Source organism: Mastigoproctus giganteus, chromosome 3 (genome assembly GCF_048544385.1).
Source record: "Mastigoproctus giganteus isolate SK-2022 chromosome 3, ASM4854438v1, whole genome shotgun sequence".
In the NCBI taxonomy this organism is placed as follows: Eukaryota; Metazoa; Arthropoda; class Arachnida; order Uropygi; family Thelyphonidae; genus Mastigoproctus; species Mastigoproctus giganteus.
In genome coordinates this window covers 180301446-180324373 of record NC_143577.1, presented here as the reverse complement: position 1 = coordinate 180324373, position 22928 = coordinate 180301446, and the positions used below count along the sequence as shown (strand labels likewise).

The 22928-nt window shown below is 37.1% G+C and overlaps 1 protein-coding gene across 1 annotated transcript in view; it reads left to right on the top strand.

Moving 5' to 3' along the window:
• LOC150088444 (serine/threonine-protein kinase D3-like) overlaps positions 1 to 22928 on the top strand; it is a 550939-nt gene that overhangs the window by 157055 nt on the left and 370956 nt on the right. The window contains exon 7 of the mRNA XM_090370161.1: positions 12877 to 12958. Within this exon, the coding sequence (XP_090226287.1) occupies positions 12877 to 12958 (82 nt within the window). The remainder of the gene's footprint in view (positions 1 to 12876; positions 12959 to 22928) is intronic.

Genomic DNA, 22928 nt, shown 5'->3' with positions numbered 1-22928 from the left:
TCACTCTTTAGAAGAGGTTTTCTCTAAATTTCAGAATTGTGAAAAAAATTTTACAACAGGTTTAAGTCTCATTAAACCTGTTATAACATTTTTGTGATACATTCAGAAACCCACAAAACTAAGCTAAAAAATAGAGGTGAATTTTAATTTATCTCTACTTTTATATTATTAAAAATTTTAATTTAAAGAACTACTTTGTAATATGCATGTAAACACAGTGAATATGACAATAATCAACATGGTAATACTGCACATTCCTACAGTATGCTACCTTGGAGCCTAAAACTGATGGAACTGATATTCAGCTTATTCTTACAAGTTAAGTAGACTGAATTTCAGTGAAGTGCAGTCATTTAGCAGCAAACATATCCTCTCCCTTCACAGTGGTGAAACTGTCAGTAATGTTGGGTGTACCCCATGTGTGGGGTCCTTTCATCTAGTATACTAGAGCTATGAACTAACTTAACACGTTCACTGTCCAGGGAATCACATGTGATGCACAATCGTTTTTTGTAATAAGTTCAGGCATCATATGTGATTCCCAAGGGTCTTGCCAGCTTAAACATTTTTAAAAAATTGGACTTCTGACCTATGTTTTTAATCTTTTGTGGACTTATTAAAAAGAATATATTTTTTTAGAAAAGTTAATGAACCTGCATAAAAGTTTCCTAGTTTTTACACATAGCTACATCAAATATTTCAAATTACATGCAATGTTAGGAGTAAATAAAACAGATTTCAAAATGTTAAGAAAAGTGTATTTTATTTCAGAAGTACAAAAAACTGAAAAAAGACTAATTTTTATGTTTATTTTCGAAACATTTCATACAATATGGCTTCTCACATGATTTACATTCAGTATGAACTTGTTTGGCAGCCAATTTGGGATTTTTTCCAGCAATTTCTGCTTCTTCGTAACATGCGTGACACCTTTTCCTGTGAATTTTACCGTGGGAAAGCCTCTGAATTTCCGACAGAAAATGCTGAGATGAAGATTGACAAATGGTTGTACTAGAGGTTGGTTCCTTTTTGATTCCCATCAATTCTTTAGTGATTGCCTCTCTCACTTCTAAAAGAGACATTGTCTTTCTTCTCTTGCTGCAATTCATTGAAAATTATGAATGTGTTCACAATTGCTGTCCCAAAAACTAATTCTATTGCAATTTTTTTATACCATATCAATGATTTTCTCATTGGTGACAGGTAACTTGAAAGTTGGTCTGATACATCGATCCCCTTTTTTGCCTTATTGTATTCAGTTATCATTTCTGGTTTTACTTGTTCATTTCTTCTTCCACACTTCTTCATTTCATCACCAAAACATGTTGACAACATCAAAATATCTCTCTTATCATGCCACTTAGTGATCACAATATTATCTTTTTGCATTGTTATTTTTTCACCCCTGCGTAATTTCTTCTGGATTATTTCCTTAGGAACTCCCAATCTATTACTACGAAGTGTACCACACAAATCTGTTTTATTTGATTTCAGGTAATTTGCAAGAGGTATGCTAATATAATAATTATCTGCAACTAGAAGTCGCCCTTGGTTTATTAGTCTGTCTAATAGCTTTATAACCACACATCCAGGTTTATCGATTCCTGGCAGGGTTTGCGGGGTTTGACCGTTGTAAACATCGAAAGACCAAACGTAACCATCTTTTGTACACAACTTGTATACTTTCAATCCATATTTGTTACTTTTTGAAGGGATATATTGCCTGAATAGAAGCCGACCTCTGAACGGTATCATAGATTCGTCGATAACAACAACATCCCTGGGAAAGTATAAATTACGTAAATTTGTAATTACTAGATCAATAAGGGGTTGAATTTTATACAATCTATTAGAATGTTCTGCTGTGTTATCTGCAAAATGCCAGCATCTTAGTAGGTTAGTAAAACGATTGTAAGTCATTCCAAAATTATGTAAAAATGGATGATAGTACATAGGGTCTGTTTTCCAATAATACTCCCATCTCGGATATGAAACAATACCTGAGAATAAGATGAATCCCAAAAACTTTTTCATTTCACTTTCATTAGTATCTTTCCATCGTTGCATTCTTCCTTTCGCTGTTACTTGACTATTCATAACCTGATGAGCATATAAATTTGTCTGAATCACCATAAGATTCATGACGTCTTCATTTATAAATTTATAATAAATGCGGGTTATAGAAGCATTACCATTTTCCATTATACTGTCAATATTTTGGATACCGGATGAACCTATGAAAGTTTCCTTCTGAGGTGGAGAAATGTTGTAAGTCCAAGGACTTTTACTAACACTAGTAGAACCTTCATGTTGCCTTGATGTACCTGCCATATCCGTAAATTGTGTCAATATTTCTTTCATTTCATTTCCACTGTCAATATCAGGCTCTGAAACTGTCTCTGGTACATAATCGTCGTCGCTATCACTAGAAATTGGCTCATAGTCACTTTCCTCCAATATTCTTTGCAACTCCTCATCACTAAGTCCACGACTACCCATTTTCACACTAGAAAGTAACTAATAACTTGTGACCGTGGCCAAAACACTTCAAGGTCAACAATATAACCTCAAAAGTAATAAAATTGGTGGGTAGTTGTAAGTGAATCATACGTGATTCATGGACGTGGAGGAGTAAATTTGTATTCACAAGTCCAGGCATCACATATTATGCATAGTAAAAAAAAAAAAAAAAAAAACACAAAAAACATTACATACAATATACAAAATAGCTATATGTACATATTTACGTACACTTTGATTAATCTGATAGTTTCATATCTGGACTTCTCAGGTCACGCAAATGTAATATATGGGGACAGTGAACGTGTTAAGCAAGGATTGAGTATAGTGTCCACACTACACAGAGGATTACCCTTTTGCATCACCAGGCAGAACTACACGGGACGATGAGAGTCATCACATGCAGTAAATCTACTATGCTAATTTGATGCTGAAAGTTGTGAAACGTGTTTAGTCTTCAGAGAAAAGTTTTGACTACCACATCTCTTTCACCATGTGGTATGAGTGATGTCTTTTGAGGGTTGGCTGTGGGGTAATATTCACGGATGCAAATTTATAATTGTGAGATTCAGCCCATTAGCTGCCAAAAAAAGTGCCCAGCCCATTGTTAGCTGTTGTGCTGTTATGTTGACTGTGGTAAAGCAGTTACAGTGAAGTGGTAAACTCTTCCTCAGTCATCCAGAGTGTAAACTGACATTATTGTTATTGTTATTATTACCATTTGTAGAGACATACGATGCAAGAAAGCAAACTTATGCAGCATCAGCCAAATAAAAACATCCCATTTCACCCCTCCATTTGTTCCAAATGCGTGTCCAGCTCAGACTTAAATTTATTTAGCCTATCAACTTCCACAACAAAAGATGGAAGTCTGTTCCACCAATCAAATACTTGCTGGCTAAATGCAAATTTCCACACATCTATTCTAAAACCCTTTCCTCAATTTGAATCAATGTCCCCTCAGGTTCTTTTAGCATTAGCATTAGTAGAGGCATACGATGCAAGAAAGCAAGCTTATGCAGCATCAGCCAAAATAAAAAAAAAAAAAACCCGCTCCCATTTCACCCCTCCATTCATTCCAAATATCTGTCCAGCTCAGCCTTAAATTTATTTAGGCTTTCTCTTCCACCAATCAACTACCCGCTGGCTAAAGGCAAACTTCTGCACATCTATCCTACAACTGTTTTTTCTCAATTTGAATTTATGCCCTCTCAGGTGATTATTCTGAGCAAGGGGAAGAATCCCATGAGCATTGAGCATTCTCAAACCATTCAAGGCTTTATACACCTCAATCAGATCGCTTCGCAGGTGCTTAGTCTCCAGATACTATAATCTGCAAAACTTTAGCCTTTCTTTGTAAGCGCAACCCATCGTTCCATTCATTAATCTTGTTACCCTTCTCTGTACTCATTCCAACAGCTCTACATCATTGTTAAAATGAAGCCTTGAGTACTGTATTAAAATACAGTACTCAAGGTGTGGCCTGACCATTGCCTTATACAAGGGGATAATCACCTCCTTATCCCTGCTAGAAAAATTCCTGTATATCATTGACAAAACACCATGAGCTACCCTTGCAGACTGTCTGCTCAGAAAACTTCATATCTGCCTGCACAATTACCCCCAGGGCATTTTCATTCTCTATCACTGACGGTGTAGTACCACAGAGTTGATACGTTACTCTGGGGTTACTGCTTCCCATATGTAGTACTTTACATTTGTCAATGTTAAACTTCATTTGCCACCTTTCAGCCAATCTGCTCAACTTTTATACATCCTGTTGCAGCAGCAGCATACTGTCATTAGTTCTTAATCTGAGCAAGAGGAAGAATCCCATTAGCATTCAGCTTTCTCAACCCATTCAAGGCCTTATACATCCCAATCAGATCACCTCGCATGTGCCTACTCTCCTGGCAGCGCCAGGAGAGAAGATTGCAGAACTTAAGCGTTTTTTGGTAAGAGCACCCTTTTGTTCTGCTGACCAATCTTGTTGCCCTTCTTTGTACTCTTTCTAGCAACTGTGCATCTTTCTTAAAATGAGGCCTTCAGATATGTACACAGTACTCAAGGTGTGGCCTAACCATTGCCTTGCTCAACAGAATAATCACATCCCTGTCCATGGTAGCAAAATTCCTATATATCATTGACAAGACTCCATGACCTGCCCTGGCAGCCCATCTGCACTGCTCAGCAAACTTCATATCTGGCTGCACAATTATCCCCCCAGGTCTTTTTCACTTTCTACTTCCCTGAGTGTAGTACCATACAGTTGTTACGTTTCTCTTGGGTTATTGCTACCCATATGCAGTACTTTGCATTCGTCAATGTTAAACTTCAGTTGTCACTTCTCAGCACATTTGCCCAACTTATTTTGGACATTAAGCCTGATATACATTCATTAATATTGATGAATACACAAAACAATAATGGGCTCAGCACCGAACCTTGGGGAACTCCACTAATAACATTTGTCCACGAAGAGCAGTGTCCACTGATTACCACACTCTGTTGTCTCCCACTCAACCATCCCTTTAACCATTGTAGCAACTTACCCTTAATGCCACACCACCCCAATTTGTACAGCAGTCTTCCTGGTGAACAGTATCCAAATCATTCCTATAATCCAAGTATATGATATCAAAATTATTTTTTGCATCCAGTTCTGGATGCAAAAAATAATGGAAGACCTGGGGGGATAATTGTGACCACATCATTGTATCCAATCAAATTGGTCAGACAAGACCTCCCTTTAACAAACCTATGCTGTGTCTTAACTGTTGCTGCAGTCTGATCTGGATGATCCTGCAATGCTTCTTTAACCAGTCACTCCATTATTTTCCTCGGAACACAATTTAAACTAACAGGTCTATAGTTACTTATGTCACCTTTTGAACCCCCTTTGTGAATTGGTGATATACTTGCACAGTTCCAGTCCATGGGGACCTTCCCTGAGTTCAAGAAGCTCTCATAATTAAGACTAAGGGAGTTGCTTACTTCATTGCTGCCTCCTTTAATATAACTGTATAGATCCTGTTCATGCTAGGTGCTTTCCTTATGTTTAACTGCAACCATTTCTCCTCCACTTTGCTCTCAGTTATTACAAAATCACTTATCTTTAGCTTCTTGTTAGAGTTTTATAAACTTCGGGCATTTCCCTCCTTGAATAACTCCTCATGCGTGAATGTAGATGCAAAATACTCATTCAGTTTATCAGCTACCTGAGCATGATAATTAATAGCTAACCCATCTATGTTAAGTGTTCCAATCTGATTCACCCCTTTCCTTCTAGAGTTCACTTAAGTAAAGAACTGTTTCCTGTTTTTCTTTGCATCCTTTGCCAAAGATTTGTCATAATCTGCCATCGCTTGCTTAACCTACTTTGTGACTTGATTACAGACTATTCATATGTGCCACAGTTTTTTTGCTCTGCCACAAGCCTCATTAATTCATTTGATGCCATTTAAGACTTAAACCTTGAACAGTATTTCTTAGTTGGAATGAAAAGCTTAGTAGCCTCCATGATTAAGTCCGTGAAGGCTTCCCATTTAGAATTCAATGTTGTTATCATCACTAGTTGATCCCACTATATAGAATTGGATTTAAAAACTGTCTAAGACCCCTGTAGTCACCTTTACAAAAGCAAAAGCCCTTCTCTTTACCCTTGATGGTAGTTACATCTTTAAGTAAATCCCACATCAGTACATTGTGATCATTGTCACCCAGTGGCTCTTTTACCTGCAAATTCTTAATGCATGAATAATCACTGCTTATAATCAGAACAAGAGTATTACTCCCTCTGGTTGCCTCTTGAACGTGCTGCTGTACAAAAATAGTCATCCAATACAAAAGTTGCACACTAGCAAGACAAAAGTCTTTGCTAGTGTGCAACCGTTTGTCTTGCTAGTCTGCAACCCAAATTCTATTAAATATCTGGTAAGTTAAAATTCCCCATTATAAGACATTCTGATTTACTGGTCCACTGTATTTTTCTGCACAATTGCTCATTATACTCATCAGATTCATTAGGCCTATAACACACACCTACTCTCATATTTCATATCACGGCAAACTGACTGAACATTGCATTGTCCACACCAACATCGATTGGATCCACTTCCTTACATTTTATGTGTTTCTTAACTAACAGCATAACCCCTCCTCCCTTCCTGTCCTGTCTATCCTTCCTATGCACATTGTACTCCCCAAATTCAATTCAGCACTGCTTATATCGGTGTGACACCACGTCTCTGAAATCCCAACAATATCCACCTTTGATGTCTTGACCAGCACTTCAAACTCATCATATTTATTAACTATACTCCTAGCATTGATGTACATCCAAGTATACATGCACCTGTTCCTACTCTTAGTTACAAGTAAATGTAACTAAGAGTAGGAACAGGTGCACGTAACAAGTAAATACATGGGCCCTAACGTAGCCCATGTATTTACTTGTTACACTCTGATTACAGCAGTCCTGGAAATCTCCGGTACCTTGCTTTCCAGGCTGCTGCTCATTCTGATAGAAGCAGTGAAAGAATCACTTTTACCTCTGCCTGTTGCCACTGTTAACCTTTTAGTCTGTTTATCCCCCCAAGCTAGCTGTTTTCCGATCCACCTAACACTGCCTTGATAGCATCAGCAAATATTCTTGCACCCTTTCTATTTAAGTGTACCTCATCTCTGTAAAGCAGTCTTCCCTGTCAACAAGCATAGACCATGCTGAAAAAAATTCTACCTCATGTGCCTTGTGCAATCTTTCCAGGGCCGAACTGACTGACAAGGCTGTCATCATATACTCCCTGCTGTCGTGTCTGAGCAGAATTGCAGACAATTTCACATTCAGCCGTAACTCGTGAATTTTTTTTAACATTGACCTGTACTTGTTGAGTAAATCTGCAGATCTCTTACTCTTAAGGTGCCTCCGTAGCCAAGTGGGCAGGAGCAGCAGTGCGTAGCACATGCTTCTTGATTAGACCTAGGTTCAAGCCCGTGACCACCAAATACGGAGGATGCGGAAAGGTCAGGAAATGACCACCGCATATCCCTGGAACAATATGGCCTTAGTTGCTAATGCCCCCAAAAACCAAATAACAACATCTTACTCTTAATGTCTTTAGTTCCAATGTGTACAATAATATAACCTTTTGTGCCCTTAAAAGATGATATCTTCTCTACAATGTCATCAACTTTTGCCCCTGGCTGACATACCCTGGTCCTGTTCCAGCTATCCTTCTTGCATAGTATTTTTCTTGTCTCCCTGACAATAGAGTCACCAACAATAACTAGTTCCTGTGGGACCAGCGCATTCTGTCTTGGGGATTGCCTCTGTGTTGCTGGTTGCACAGGAGTGAGCTCTGCCGTTGTTATATATATATTATGATGACATCATGGCAAGATCCAGTATTTCTGACATTTTGAAGGTACAGTCTAAAATAATTTTTGCAGATTGACCTCTCGATTTGCCCACCAAACCGAATGATAACCCTCAATTGATGCAATTGATGTTGCATCAGGATCAGCTGCAGTATAATCTTGCTGCTCTACTCTGCCAGATAATTATTGGAGGGGTCTGAGTAGTATGTATTAATTAGGCATTGTCTAGGCCATTTCAAGGAGCTGGGTATACTCTTGCTATGTGTATGCCCTATCCCAAAATTTCATTAATTTATACATCCCCCCCCCTCCACTTCCTCTCTTTTTACTTTTTCTCTATGATGCATCACGAATAGTCAAACTAATAGAATGATGTTATTTGTAAAAAAGATATAAACCTCCCTAAAACTTCCTCATTCATTTCACATATATGTGTGGTCTCAGTTCAATCCTATTGATATTCATTTTGATATTCACTCTTCATAGTCTCACTTACTTTTCTCTGACAGAAACCCAACTTTCGGTTGGGTTTCTGTCAGAGAAAATTTGTTCTGATTATTCATTCGTTCTGATTTGTTCTGATTATTCATTCTCTGATTCCTCTTGCTTCAAAGGTGGTACTTGTGCATATGTCTGCTCTGATATTTTTTGTCAGAGACTTCATAATTTGGAATCTATTTTTGATCTTTTGGAGCTTAAAATCCCCACCCCATCCTGTCAAATTCATTTGCTTCTGTTATTCTCTTAGTTAAACTAATCACTTAGAATTTTACACTTCCTTTTTTCTAAACACTACTTCCTTTTCTGTCTTTTCTTACAGTATTTCCTTGGTGATTTTGATGTTCACAACTCCAGTTGGCTTCAGTTTTCTTGTTACGCATTGATATGTTGACAGTTTTGCTGTTACTAATGACCTTACACAACTTATTTATTTACCTACCATAAAAACTAAATAATTCTAACCATACATTCAACACTTTTGATTTTTTTCTCACCTCAAACCTTCAAAGTACATTATCACAACAGAGTCACATTCAGTGCAAAGATCCCAACTTGGTGATGGTATCTTCTCAAATGTAGCTTCTCTTTTATGGCCATTCTTATCCTTACGTTGTTATTATTATTATTGTCATTATTATCATCAGCCACATGGTGCAAGGAAGCCTGAGGCTTATGCTGCACCAGCAAAAAAAAAAAAAAAACAAAAAAAATTCTGAATTACCCTGAGAGAGAGAGAGAGAGAGAGAGAAGTAGAAGGGAATCACCAAAAAAGAGAAGAATGATGATATCCAGCTCAGGATCCTGGGTGTGCCAAGCTCATACTCACCAGATGTGAGCCCCTAGGGTTTTCCTCTTAAATTTCTTTCAAATATATACATGTTTGGCATTATAGGACTGTGAAATACAATGATTGCATCATTTCTGTTCTTCTTTTCATTGGTTGAATTACTGTTTTTCTTCTGATTCCAAAGTTTGCTCTGATCACATTAGCGAACTTTTTTAGGAAGAAAATCCTTTATTCTGGATTCTTCCCTAAAAACTTATCCTTTATCTAAACCAGTTTTCCAATCAGTGCACTAAGGCTCTTCAAGATAAGATGCAATTGGCTTGTATCCAAATCTCCAATTTCATTTTCTTCCTATGCTAAAATTTGCAGTAGTTGTAAAACAGTTATTAATCAATCCAAACTTTATTTGAACAGGTTATTTTTCTCTTCCAAACCATAGTTGAGCCTTCTGGTTTCTTGCCAAAGCTATCGGCTCTGTTCAAGATAAGAATGTAGCATACTGCAGTTAGCTTGTATCCAAATCCCTAACTTCATTTTCTATAGTCAAACTTATAATGATTTTAAAATAATTATTAATGAATCCAACTTTTATCTGAATAGGCTGTGATTAGAAAACTTTCTTCTTGTCCAAACTATAGTTCTGGGCTTTTGACTATGTTTGGCAGTGTCTTCTGAATGAGTTTCCATCTTATGGACTTTTTTTTTTTCCCCCCATTGGGTATCCCTTTTTTCTCACTGCAGGTGATGGTAGATGACTGTCTTCTAATTTCTTACTGAGGTGAGTGTTTCTTCAAGGTTCAGTTCTTTCTTCCATTCTTTTCCTCTTATATATTAATGATCTTCTTGTAAGTGAAAATCCTATCCATAGTTTTGTTGATGGTAGCACAGCATATTTACCTTCCAGTTTGAAACACTTTTCTCTGGGTATGCACAAGTTGTTTCAGTTAAAATGCACTGGGGAACTGTCCTACTTATTTTTAGGTTTAGACTTTTTGTCTTCTGACCCTTTTTTATGATATTTCTGCTGAAATATTTGAATTTCATATTAAAGTTGGACTAAGTATTGCCATTTACATTTTACAATTTCTAAATTAAAATTTTTCTTAATGGACTTTTTTTTTCCTCAGCGGGAAAATTCTTCATTATCTTCGGTTTAGTTTAAAAACATCATCTCTGCACATTCTGAAAAGAATGTAAACCAATTTTATTCCAAGAAAAAGGAAACAAACAGTATTTGTGCCATGTTCACTCTTCAGTATATATGTTTAGCTGTGAACATTTAGCTATGAACAAAGTTGTGTCATGTCTCCTGATGTTACAATCATTATATTTATGTTAAATTTTGCTTCAAATAAAATTGGTTTATGTTTGTTTCTGAAGTATGGCGATGACATTTTTATATTAAACTGAAGATGGGGAACAACTTTCCCATTGAGAAAAAGCAGTTGATTAGACAAAATTTTAATTTTGAAATCATAAAGTCTAAATAGCATACTTAGTCCAATTTTAATATAAAATTCAAAAATTTTAGCTCAAATATGACTAAAAATTCTGTACCAGGTACATAATGCGTTCTGTCGCTAGCATATTTAATGTACTTTACATTTAATGAGTATGTTAAAAACATTTTAATTTTAAGATATTAATAAAATTCATTGATAATAATATAACAATGTTTTTATTTTATTAATAATAATTACATATCAATTATTAAAATTATTAGTCTGAGCATTGGTATGATTTAAGTAGGATATATAATTTTTACATTGAAGAGTTTAGTTCACGACTAAATACACCATTTTTTGTTGTTCTATTACATGTAGTATTTATCGAAAGATCTGATGACATGTCCAAGTTGAACAATGTTTTCATAAATGTGCTTAACTCTTTTCCAGCCTCAGAGTTAAAGCAGATGCATTTTCGAATTAATGTATTTCCCAGTTTCCAAAAGTTTTTTTGTATCTTAAAACCTTAATATTTCTGTTTCTAAATTCCTTAGCTTTCCAGAGATATGCTCTACATCCACATTATCCCGTTTATTATGTGAGAAAATTTCCTTGATCACATGTTCATATTTTCACTATCCTGGGAAACTACTGCAGTTTTCAGAGATTTGAAAGTTTTCCCTCTAGTAAAGAGCTAAGATGAAGCTCCGTGCAAAATTTCATTAAATTTGGTCCAGGAGAAGATAAATTATTGTTGCCATCATACAAGTATGATTCCAACAATACAAATTATAATAATTCACTTCTGGTGGAAGCTGAAGATGACTTCACTTCCGTAATGCTTCTGCATGACAGTTTTTCATTACAAAATTTTTGGATTAATGCCAGTAAAAACATTTTTAACGTAAAAAGGTTCTGACAACAAATAGCTTAAACCTAAATAAAGGTGGTAGATTACTTTCATCAACCGGTGAAATACCACCACTTTGCTTATTGGATGCTTCAAGTGGTGAAACCCATGTTTAGTCTCTAGAGCAAAGTTTCCGGCATCCCCCTCCCCCCATACTTCTTCAACCCATGCACGGTACTAAGTACTATAGGTTTTGATACCTTTCGTGTTTGGGGTTTTCATCAAAAAAAAAAAAAGGAAAAAAAGTGAGATAGACTCCTCCTTGTTCCTTTTAATTGAAAAACTCTGTATAATTAAATACAACCACATACTTATAATATTAGCCAAAATTTAATGTAACATAACATTAGCTGAAATTTAATGTAACATAACATTAGCTGAAATTTAATGTTAAAAAAGGAATATCATTGATCTTAAATTTGAGCATGATACACATTTAAAGCTCTGAATGGAAAAAGGCTTTTTTACTTGGGCTAAAACTTGTGAAAAAGTTATTCATAGTATTTGTCTTGTTTCTTTTTTTTTTTTTTTTTTTTTGTTAGTTGGTGCATCGGCTTCTGTGGCCATGATGCACCTTCCAAAGTTTTTTCATTTTACTGTGATCCAAGCCAGAGGCGGGATTTGAACCCGCGACCTTTCGGTTAGGCACTTTACCCACCTAGATAGCCCGGTCGGCATATTGTTTCTGTTGTATTTATATATATATATATATATCTTGTTTTTTAAATGTGTTTGTGTAATTACTTAAGGAAAAGATATCCCACAGTCATTGGTGGAAGTAAATCTTTAGAGTTGTGACAAGTGGAAAATCCTATTATGTTTTGTCCATACTTGAGCAGAGGGATATAATGTATATAGCTGTTACCTGTTAACGCACCTGCTTCTTGCCTGTAGGAAAGAGGTATGTATATCAGTGTTTACTATTGAACACTGGAACATGCTCATTAAAGCATATTCCAGTTTTCAGTAGTAAACAATAGCAAACATACTAATGAGTATGTTCCATTATTTGGCCACATGAATGACAAATCATTTTGCTTTGTAGCATCTAATATGAAAATTTATTGTCATTACTGAATTTTTCATTGCAGCCTGATAATGAGTGTATTCTTTCAGGATTAACATATTGTAGTTTTTAAACTAGCAGTTGTTACATAACATGGAATATAACACTGTACAAATTATGTTATTAATTTTATGAACTTTTTGTGTACTTATTTGGTCTTTTATTTACTTGCTAAATAAACTGAAAATATTTGTTACTTTAATCATTTCATTAAGCAAATCAGTTTTAGCATCACTGTATAAATTAATTATGAATATGATTAATTTTACAGATTGTAAATTTAATGTTCATAAAAGATGTGTTGAAAAAATTCCCATGGACTGTACAGGTGAAGCTCCTAAGGAGTGGGGTAAGTATTCATTTTTTTGACGAATTCTATATTTCAGAAAATGTAAAAGTGATTCTTCCAGTAGACCTGTCAGGTATTATCTCTCTGAGTTATTGTTAATTATGTCTTTTTTCTTTTTTTTTTTTATGAAAACCCCAAACATTACAGGTGTATTAGAACCTATAATACTTAGTACCGTGCATGGGTTGGAGGTTGAAAAGATGAAAGAAGATATTTTTTGACTTTAGACTTGAACTTCTGAAGATTGTAATTTTCAGGAAATACGTACAAAGGAAGGTTGTTCCAGAAAATGAAGTTGAATGAATAAATGAGGAAGAAGAAAAGTCGATTCTGTGAGTTTAAAGTTGGACTGTAAAAGGATGTTGACGGGTTGCGGAATGTGTTCGGATAGTTTGGAAGAGAGAGAGTAGAAATTCAGAATGGTGCCAATAGAAGAGGCATGCAGCAGAAACAGAACATCTATGGGACAGAGAGTGGCAGTTCTGTACTTATGAACAGGCGTATGAGGTGCTAGCCTCAGGCCTCACCATATGGGGTCTTCATATGGCCTCTGTAATCTCAAATTTTTAAAACGATTTCTTTTTTTAATGCCCTGATCTAAACTAGGGGCCCACTTTTACCTACCATGTAAACAGAGACAGGTGAAATTTACTCAAAAGTGTGGATGACTCATTTCTGCAAAAGAACAGATTAACTTCCAGAATAAAGGAAAGTCACTCTCTCCTAATTCTCTAATAGGGTGTAACAGTAGAACACAGGTTGATCACAGTGTATTATTCACGTCAAGATTATGCCTAATCTTTTCACCTGGCTGTGAACACAAGAAAGCAGTTGACCAGCGCAACTTCTTGGTACAGTATGTGGGAGTTGACACCACTAAATTGTGGAATGTCCATTTAGTTCTTAATTTGTGCTTTTTACAGCAGCAGCTCTATTGCCTAAAGGCCAGAGGTTCAAACAATGCTCATCACAGAGTTTAGTTCAGTACTGTTCTTTATATTTTGCAGTATTACAACATTTGTGTTTAAACAATTGGTAAAAATAATTATTTCTTTCTGATTCTATTTATATATGCAAGTTTTTTTGTTTTTTTTTTTGGACTCTGGTATCTTTAAAGGGGGGGCCCCCTGCAAGAACTAACCTTGGGCCCTGAGAAGTGTAAGTATAGCCCTGGAGAGAGTGGAGAAACTCTGTTAGAGATCAGTCATTAATTGACCTAGCAGCCCTCTTTTGAACAGAATCTAGAAACCTGAGAGAGGTTTTTGGAGCACCACTCCAGATGTGGGAACAGTATTCCACGAGTGACCTCCAGAAGTGTGTTTTAGAAAAATATTACAAAGGCATTCAAAATTAATTCTTATAATGGAACATATGATAACAATGAAAGTGTAGTGCAATTTCCATTATAAAAATGACCTTTTTGGAGAGATAAATAGCTTAGTTATATACCGAAAATTTCAACTTTTGAGGTCTTGGAACAAATTATCAAAAAAAAAAAACAATTTGTTATTGGTTTTTTTTTGGTAATTTTTGGTACCTCCATTTATTCCTACGGGATGCAAAATATGTTTCACGATTTTTTTAAGTTTGCACAGGCCAACAAAAACTTGCGTAAAGTCGAATTTCCGTAAGTCGAGTGTTACGTAAGCCAGAGAGTGGCTATATTATAATCTTTGATGTACCTGTGTCAGTAATAGAAAAAGAATTCATGATGGACATTTACTTCAAAAACTTTAACAATGAAATGACAATAAATGAATTTGCTGCTGAGTTCCTGCTGAAAAGGGCAACAAAAAATAAAACAAATTGACAGCGCGATATAATTGCAGAAATTGCACTGAAAATTTGGAAGGTATTGCAGGGACAACAGAGAATCAGTGCTGGCTGGACCAGTCATGGATTTAGGTAACATTTCCCTATCCAAAGATGTTTTAACTGCCATAAATATGGTCACACTGCCAGAGACTGCAGTCAGAAAGAACCTGTCTGTGGTCACTGTGCAGTAGCTGGCTACGATTACAAAAATTGCAAAAATAAGTGGCGAAAGTAAAGAAAGTCTGCACGAGAATGACGAGAAACGTCGGATATCTTACACGGAAAATTAGTTTCCCGATACGGCACTCTAGCGCTGCTCACTCATCGGTAAACAGACGGTATGTGTTATCGGTCTGGAGCAAAGTTGAGAACGATATATTGATTGACAGGTAGGCATGGCAAACGATGTGCTGATTGGTGCGCAAAAACAACACACGATAAAATCGGTTTAGTATCACTTTAGCAGCACTAATGGTAACTTGTCCTAATCGCATATGCCCATCCTTTTTTCACCATTAAAATATTTCGTAATGGTGAAAAAAGGTCAGGTTACCTCGACTTGAATCCCATGGGAGTTGAACCCCTCTCGAAGTGTGGATACACACGTATCATAACATCAATCAGCATCTTAATAGCTATTCAGTATATATATATATATAAAGAATCTTTCTTTCTTTTTCTATTATTTCTCAGCCTTATGTTTAAGTTTAGGTCGCAAAATACAAGGGAAACCTTTTCTTTTATTTCCTAATCAGGTTATGAAATACAACGAAAAACAAAGAAACCTTTTCCTTTTTTCATAACCAAACCTAAATCAATAATAGAGTAAAAACAAACACTCATCAACTCCAAAAATCTGCTTTTAATAATGAGAAAAAAAAAACACAATGAAGAACATAGAAACGAACAGAACAAAACTTTCTCAGAAAAAGAAATCATGAGTACAAATCATACAGTTGGACCTGAATAGCTATTTGCAATTTGAGTAACAATAATGTGAAAAGTATCTTCATGATTTTTCCCATAAATTTGACGCCATTGATATGACCCATCAACATATGTTTACAGCTGCCATTTACTCTTTTAGTTACACTTTTTAGTTTCTTCCACTGGGCTTCGATATTATTCTTATGTGGATCTCCTGTATGTGGATCTACAAAATGTTCCTTGTATTTCACTGTTAAATGTTTGTAATTCTTTTTTTCTAAAGCCGCTTTAGAAAAACTTTTACTACTTTTCTAATAATGCGCAAAAGGGTTTTTGCTTTCCGATTTTTTATCAATTTCATGAAGACGAATTTAGATTCTCTTTCGAACACACCAAACACCCATTTCCTCTTAGCAGTTAAATTTCGTCCTCTGTGATGTTTTGGTTTTACTAATACAGTTTCGTCTGCTTCTACAATTTTCCCCGATCCACCCAGCTTAATGGGTTTTTTTATCAACTGCAATTCGCAAATATCTCTTAGTTTCTTATAAAACTTAATTTCTGTCACTTTCGAAATCTCCAGATGGAATGCTGTCATAGTTACTGGCATGCACGTTGACCAAAAGTATATAATGTACCTTATCTTTTTCAATGAAAATTTTGTATTTTCCATAAAACTATGTTTCAATAAAGAAACTCTCGAAGAACATTTTTTACAATGCCACAACTTTCCACATGACTCTGTGATTCAATTAGTTGAAGATAATCATTGCACTTAAAACAGTACAATTTCAGACTTATCAATTTAGTTTTCATCAAAAAATCAAGCAATGTTTTATTTTCCTTACAAATTTCTTCCATCTTTAAAAGATTCATCGCTACTATTACCTGTTCACTGTTCATTATAAAAATATTATGCACTGTTCTTTACTGGTAAATACACACCGTAATGCCAACCAATGACTACACAGTAGCTTGTCGTCTGTTGCGCCCACCACCACCAATCATTTCATCATTTGCCATGCCTACCTGTCAATCAATATATTCTTCTCGATTTCTGCTTCAGACCGATAACACGTACCGTCTGTTTACCAAACGAGCAGCGCTAGAGTCCGGTGTCAGGAAACTAATTTTCCATGTAAGTTATCCAATGTTTCTCTTTGTTCTCTTGGATTTCAGGAAAGCTTTTGAAAATGTTGCACATGGATCAGAATGGTATTAAGGGTAAGTTGCTACAATGGATAAAGGGATGGTTGAGTGGGAGATGACAGAGGGTGGTAATCAATGGGTAATGCTCTTTGTGGACAAATGTTATTAGTGGAGTCCCACAGGGTTCGGTGTTGGGTCCACTGTTGTTTTCTATATTTATCAATGATATTGATGAAGGTATATCAGGCTTAGTATCGAAGTTTGCAGATGATACAAAGGTTGGCAGGGTTGTTAATGACAGTAATGGCACTGTGTTACTGCAACAGGATCTAGAAAATTTGGGCAGATGTGTTGAGAAGTGGCAACTGAAGTTTAACATTGAAAAATGCAAAGTACTGCATGTAGGTAGAAGTAACCCAAGAGAAAAGTACCAACTGTGTGGTACTACACTTAAGGTGGTAGAAAATGAAAAAGACCTGGGAGTAATTGTACAGTCAGATATGAAGTTTTCTGAGCAATGCAGACAGGCTGCCAGGGTAGGTCATGGGATGTTGTCAATGATCTACAGGAATTTTGCTAGCAGGGAAAGGGAGGTAAATGTCCCTCTGTATAGAACAGTGGTTAAGCCATGCCTTGAGTACTTCGTGCAGGTCTGGAGGCCTCATTTTAGGAAAGATGTAGATTTGCTTGAGTGTGTACAGAGAATGGAAACAAGATTGGTGAGGGGAATGAAGGGATCCTCTTACCAGGAGAGGCTTAAGTTCTGTAAATTGCAGCAACTGGAGATAGGCACCTGCGAGGTGATCTGATTGACATGCATAAGGGCTTGAATGGGTTGAGCACACTGAATTCTGATGGGATTCTTCCACTTCAGAAAGGTCAGGAAGGTCACTTGTTCAGATTACAAACCTAAGGGGGCATAAATTGAAATTGAGGAAGAACAGATGTAGAATAGATGTGCGGAAATTTGCCTTTAGCCAGCGGGTGGTTAATTGTTGGAACAAACTTCCATATGTCGTTGTGGAAGTTGATAGATTAAATGAGAGACGGTCATGTTCAAAGCCGCTAAGTGGATTTTTCTTATTTATTGATTTGAAATTATTGTTTTTTCTAAAACTTTTGATTTAAATTTAGTAGTATAACATTATTTTGTGATTTTGTGATTAATTTGGTGTATTTATTCTTTACTCGGCCTTGTAATTGCATAAAAGTATCGGTAAAGGTTTCCACGTGTTTCAACTCCGCTACCGTTTGTAATTTTCCCGCCTTTGTGATACGATAGTTATATACCGTACTAGATAGCGTTAGTTTAACTTCGTTAGCAGTTAAATTGTACGTTTAAATAAATACATATAACGACTTAGATTACAAACGTAATATAATTAATTATATTTAACATAATTAATAACATAACATAATTAATTATAATTAATTAATAAATTAATAGAATCATGACTCAGACCAGAGCAGCAAAGCAAAAGGCGCAAGCTAATGGAAGTGCTGTGGCTCAGAGCAGAACTGAGGGGGCAGTTGTCCTCTGACTCACAGCCTTATAAAATGCACTGTTTGCTTGATGTTTGCAGAGCAATCGGGTACGGATATGATACTGCCAAGGGGGATGTCTTTGTATGTGTGCGCGATGCAAGGAGTGTATCGATATCAGGCAACAACTCGGCGTTCTTGTGGGCCTATATGAGAGCTTGAAGGACAGGGTGGATGCCCTCGAAGAAACTAAATTGAGGGGCCCATCAAGCTCTCAGCTGCCCACATCAACGCCAGAGCTTGCACTTGGGCATCGCGTGACACAGAGACAACCCCCAAGGCAGAATGCGCTGGTCCCGAAGGAACTAGTAGTTGTTGGTGACTCTATTGTCAGGGAAACAGGGAACATGCTTTGTAAAAAAGATAGGTGGAACAGGACCAGGGTATGTCTGCCAGGGGCAAAGGTTGATGACGTTGTAGAGCGAATATCATCTTTTAAGGGCACAAAAGGTGATATAGTTGTACACGTTGGCACTAATAATATTAAAAATAGGAGACCGGCAGAATTACTTAACAAGTACAGGTCACTGTTGAACAAAAGCCGAGAATTAGGGTTGAATTTGAAAGTGTCTGCAATTCTGACAGACACGATAGGAGGGAGTATATGATGAGAGCCTTGTCGATGAATTCGGCCCTGGAAAGATTGTGCAAGGCTCAAGGGGTAGAATTTTTTTCAGCCTGGACTGTACTTGTTAACAGGAGAGATTGCTTCTACAGGGATGGGATACACTTAAATAGAAAGGGTTCAAGAATATTTGCTGATGCTATCGAGGCAGTATTAGGTGGGTCGGAAAACTGCTAGCTTGGGGGGAGACAAAGACCAATAGATTGACAGTAGCCATTGGCAGAGGTGAAAGAGATTCTTGCACTGCTTCTATTAGAATGAGCAGAAGCCTGAAAAACAAGATGCATGGTATTTCAGAGACTGCTGGGAGCCATTGCGGTATAAGTAAACACATGGGTTGTGTTAGGGTAGCTAAGAATAGAAACAGGTGCAGGTATACTTGCGTGTACACCAATGCTAGGAGCTTAGTAAATAAATTTGATGAATTTGAGGTATTGCTCAAAACATCAAAGGCAGATATTGTTGGGATATCAGAGACGTGGTGTCACACAGATATAAGGGATGCAGAACTGCAATTTGGGGAGTACAACATCTACAGAAAGGATAGACAGGATAGGAAGTGGGGAGGGGTTATGCTATTAGTTAAGAAACACATAAAAACCAAGGAAGTGAAGCCAGTCGACATCGCTGGACAGTGCAGTGTTGAGTCAGTTTGGTGTGACATAAGCATTGGGAGATCAAAATTGAGAGTAGGAGTGTGCTATAGGCCTAATGACTCTGATGAGTATAATAAGGAACTGTACAGGGAAATAGAGTGGGCCAGTAAATCAGAGAGTCTTATAATGGGAGATTTTAATTTCCCAGATATTGACTGGAATTTGGGGGCTGGTCACTCACACACTAGCAGGGCTTTTGTGGATTTATTGGATGATTGTTTTCTACATCAGCATGTTCGGGAGGCAACTAGAGGGAGTAATACTCTTGATTTGATTATCAGTAGTGATTCTTCATGCATTAAGAATCTGCAGATAAATGAACCACTAGGTGGCAGTGATCACAGTGTGCTGAAGTGGGATTTACTCAAAGAGGTAACTACCATTAGGGGTAAAGGGAAGGGTTATTGCTTCCGTAAAGGCGACTACGATGGACTGAGACAGTATTTAAATTCTATACAGTGGGACCAACTGATGATGTTACCAACAGCAAATTCAAAATGGGAAGCATTCAAAGAACTTATCTTGGAAGCTACTAGGCTTTACATACCAACTAAGAAATATTGTTCAAGGTTTAGGCCAAAATGGATGTCAGATGAACTAATGAGGCATATGGCAGAGAAGAAAAATGCATGGGATACTTACAAATTAACACATGACACAGAAGCCTATGATAGATACAAGTTGATATGCAACCAAGTTACAAAGGAGGTTAGGCAGGCGAAGGCAGATTACGAGAAATCTTTGGCAAGGGATGCAAAGAAAAACAGCAAAGAGTTCTTTTCTTACGTAAACTCTAGAAGGAAGGGGATGAATCAGATTGGTCCACTTGATATTGATGGGTCTACTGTTGATGATCCTGCTCAGGTAGCTAACAAACTAAATGAATATTTTGCATCGACATTCACACATGAGGAGTTATTCAGCAAGGGGAATGCCAGAGGTGTATTCAACTCTAGCAGTAAGCTACAGAATCTTGAAATAACTGGAAGTAAAGTGGAGGAGAAACTGTTGAAGATAAACACAAGAAAGGCACCCGGGGTGGATGGGATCTATCCAGTTATATTAAAGGAGGCAGCAAAGGAAGTAAGCAAACCCTTAGCCATAATTATGAGAGCTTCCTTGGACTCAGGGGAGGTACCCATAGACTGGAAATGTGCAAATGTGACGCCAGTTCACAAAGGAGGATCAAAGGCTGACACAAGTAATTATAGACCTGTGAGCTTAACTTCTGTTCCAGGAAAATTATTGGTGGCAATGGTTAAAGAAGCACTGCAGGATCATTTAGACAAGACTTCAGTTATAGCTCAGACACAGCATGGTTTTGTTAAGGGGAAGTCTTGCCTGACCAACTTGATTGGATACTATGATGCAGTCACAAAAGAACTGGATACAGGGAATAACTTTGATATTATATACTTGGATCTTAGAAAGGCTTTTGATACTGTTGCACATGGAAGACTGCTACACAAATTGGAGCAGTGTGACATTGGAGGCAAATTGCTGCTATGGATAAAGGGGTGGTTGAGGGGGAGAAGACAGAGAGTGGTAATCAATGGACACTGCTCATCGTGGACAAATGTTATTAGTGGAGTCCCTCAGGGCTCAGTGTTGGGTCCATTATTGTTTTCTGTATTTATAAATGATATTGATGATGGTATATCAAGCTTAATGTCCAAGTTTGCAGATGATACAAAGGTTGGCAGGGTTGTCAAGGACACTACTGACACTATGCTGCTGCAACAGGATCTGGAATGGTTGAGCAGATGGGCTGAGAGGTGGCAAATGAAGTTTAACATTGACAAATGTAAAGTACTACACATGGGAAACAGCAACCCCAGAGCAACGTATCAACTCTGTGGTACTACACTGACAGTGGTAGAGAATGAAAGGGACTTGGGGGGTGGTTCTTTTTTCCAGCAGGGATAAGGAGGTGATTATTCCATTGTATAAGGCAATGGTGAGGCCACACCTAGAGTACTGTATACAGGTCTGGAGGCCTCATTTCAAGAAGGATGTAGAGCTGCTGGAACGAGTACAGAGAAGGGCTACAAGATTAGTGAATGGAACAAAGGGGTGCTCTTACGAAGAAAGGCTTAAGTTTTGCAAATTACAGTGTCTGGAGACTAGTCACCAGCGAGGTGATCTGATAGAGGTTTTTAAAGCCTTGAATGGTTTGAGCATGCTCAATGCTGATGGGATTCTTCCTCTTGCTCAGAATAATCACCTGAGAGGGCATAAATTCAAATTGAGGAAGGACAGATGTAGGATAGACGTGAGGAAATTTGCCTTTAGCCAGCGGGTGGTTGGTTGGTGGAACAGACTTCCATCCCTTGTTGTGGAAGTTGATAGCCTAAATAAGTTTAAGGCTCAGCTGGACAGGTATTTTGAACGAACAGAGGGGTGAAGTGGAAGTGGGTTTTTTTTTTTTTTTTTTGCTGATGCTGCATAAGCTTGCTTTCTTGCATCAAATGCCTCTACTAATGCCAATGCTAAATAAATTTAAAAAAGAACTGGACAAACATTTAGAGGGGATAGTTTTGTATTTTTTTTTTTTTCCTTTTTTGTAGAATAGATGTGCGGAAATTTGCCTTTAGCCAGCGGGTGGTTAATTGTTGGAACAAACTTCCATATGTCGTTGTGGAAGTTGATAGATTAAATAAATTTAAAAAAGAACTGGACAAACATTTAGAGGGGATTGTTTTGTATTTTTTTTTTTTTTTTTTCTTTTTTTGGCTGATGCTGCATAAGCTCATACACTTGCTTTCTTGCATCACATGCCACTACTACTACTACAGTCACAAAGGTGGGTCATCTCTGCTGCCCTTCCCAGTGGCAGTGTGTGCCCATATCACCAGTGCTGTAGGACAGTTTTACATTATCTCACATTATTCCAGACCAGGTGAAGATATAAATCCAACTATTGAATACCTACAAGCAGTCATAGACCTACTGCAAACATCAGTGTGCTGCTGTCAACTGCTGGTCAGTCTTATAGCATAGCTGTATGGAAAACAGAGCAGGGTGAGGAGAGTGAGATTGATGTTACCATGTGGGAGAGTGAATTGATGTTACTCTTGCCACCAATTCAATAGTTTATAAAATTACAAACTGGTGTGTCCGGCCAGTCTGGACCACATCAGATCATAGAGCCATCACATTCAAACTAAGCAGACAATTACAAACAACTCAACACTCCTCGTTGGATATCAAAAGGTATAACCTTAAAAAGGCAAACTGGCAGATTTTTGCAGAACATACTG